The sequence below is a fragment of the Seriola lalandi genome, unplaced genomic scaffold, assembly GCF_002814215.2.
Source record: "Seriola lalandi dorsalis isolate HSWRI2012SDOR001 ecotype SW California unplaced genomic scaffold, Sedor1 jcf7180001974946, whole genome shotgun sequence".
In the NCBI taxonomy this organism is placed as follows: Eukaryota; Metazoa; Chordata; class Actinopteri; order Carangiformes; family Carangidae; genus Seriola; species Seriola lalandi.
In genome coordinates, this window is record NW_019445612.1 from 1 (window position 1) to 1,584 (window position 1,584).

Genomic DNA, 1,584 nt, shown 5'->3' on the forward strand with positions numbered 1-1,584 from the left:
GAACTGTTGATGCTGTTTCATGTTGTAGAAAATGTTGTGTGTGAAATAAAGGACATGTTGGGAAAAGTCTGACCTGTTTTGTGTCAGTGATTTAAAAACGTTCATGAACTCATCAATAACACAGACAGAAATGTGTTGGTGACTTTATTCTTGAACCCTGGACATAGCCAGACTGGTTCCAGTCTATGCTAAGCTAAGCTAACACAACAGAGGACACAGGGACAGGTCTGGCTCAGAGTTGAGTGGTTTATTGATGATCAGGTTGAAAAAGGAAGCTGTCAAGTCCGACACGCTCAGTTGGCGGCGATGGTCTGGTCCATCCAGGCACGCAGCTCAGTGACACGGGCGTACACGCCGGGCATGGTGGGAGTGCAGGTTCCACTGCCCCAGGACACAATTCCAACCAGAGTCCAGGCTCCGGCCTTCTGACAGACCAGAGGACCGCCAGAGTCGCCCTGAATACACAACACACCAATGAATGAATAAACAACAAGCAACACAAAGTAAAGAACCTGAGCATCAACGTCACTCTGCGTCCGCAGCACCCACCATGCAGGAGGAGGCTCCAGAGGCGCCGGCACAGATCATCAGGTTGCTGATCTTGTTGCCCCAGTAACGACGGCACTGATCATTGGTCAGAAGGGGGAGGGCGGCCTGCTGCAGCAGGGCGGGGGTGTCAGGAGCTGCAACACACACAGACACACACACACACAAACATTAGTGATACACATCACAATGGTGACGTGTGCTGAAACCCACATCAGTGTTCTGACAAAGTCCAATTTGTCATCGGAACCTGAACTCGCAGTGTGAAACCGTTGGATTGAAGTCTGACAGTATTCTGCCCCTCCCCCGCCACCCCCCCGCCTCTCAAGTGAGGTGACCTCACCATTGTGGCGGGTCAGGCCCCAACCGCTGGTCACGCACTTCATGCCTCCAGGGAAGTTGTCTCCGGTCTCGGCCACGCACACAGGGGAAACACGCATGTTCATCTGGGCGGGGCTAGCCAGCTTGATCAGCAGGATGTCATTGTTGATGGTGTAGCCGTTGTAGCGGGGATGCTTGAACACCTGGCAGGAATCGACATCATTATGACCAGCAAACACACACAAACAGGAAGACAGCGAGCCGGGGGGCGGGGTCTGTTACCCACCTTGCCAACCTTCATGACCTGAATGTCCTCAGCGGTGGAGGAGCGGTCGTGCTCTCCGAGGATCACACGGTGGTACGTCCTGCACACAAAGGAGTGAGTGTCATTTCACCTCAAAAACTAACAATAATAATATAGAATATTACTAATGATAATAATAAAGGTTTTTACTTGACATTGCAGTGAGCAGCTGTCACCACCCAGTTCTCATTGACCAGAGAGCCGCCGCAGAAGTGGAAGCCGGTGTAATCCTGAAACAACATGCACAGTTAAAACATGCACGTGTGTGTGTGTTTGTGTGTGTGTGTGTGTGTGTGTGCGTGTGTGTGTGTATCTGTGTGTGTGTGTGTGTGTGTGTGTATGTGTGTGTGTGTGTGTTTGTGTGTGTGTGTGTGTGTTTGTGTGTGTGTGTGTGTGTTTGTGTGTGTGTGTGT

The 1,584-nt window shown here is 51.1% G+C and overlaps 1 protein-coding gene across 1 annotated transcript; it reads right to left on the reverse strand.

The window, feature by feature from the left end:
* Window positions 1-232: 232 nt before the first annotated feature.
* On the reverse strand, window positions 233-1,470 carry LOC111654878 (chymotrypsin A). Its single transcript, XM_023406047.2, has 5 exons — window positions 1,322-1,470; window positions 1,154-1,232; window positions 890-1,070; window positions 550-683; window positions 233-455 (listed from the first exon to the last, which is right to left on the reverse strand). The coding sequence occupies exons 1-5, from the start codon at window positions 1,411-1,413 to the stop codon at window positions 294-296; spliced, it is 648 nt and encodes a 215-aa protein (XP_023261815.1). The 5' UTR covers window positions 1,414-1,470; the 3' UTR covers window positions 233-293.
* Window positions 1,471-1,584: the final 114 nt, after the last annotated feature.

Excerpts from the sequence above, each read along its gene's own strand:
- LOC111654878 (XM_023406047.2), bottom strand. The coding sequence starts at position 1,413 with ATGTTGTTTCAGGATTACACCGGCTTCCACTTCTGCGGCGGCTCTCTG. Across the intron at positions 1,071-1,153 it reads AGGTCATGAAGGTTGGCAAG|GTGTTCAAGCATCCCCGCTA; the intron begins GTGGGTAACAGA and ends GATTCCTGCCAG. Across the intron at positions 684-889 it reads GGGCCTGACCCGCCACAATG|CTCCTGACACCCCCGCCCTG; the intron begins GTGAGGTCACCT and ends TGTGTGTTGCAG.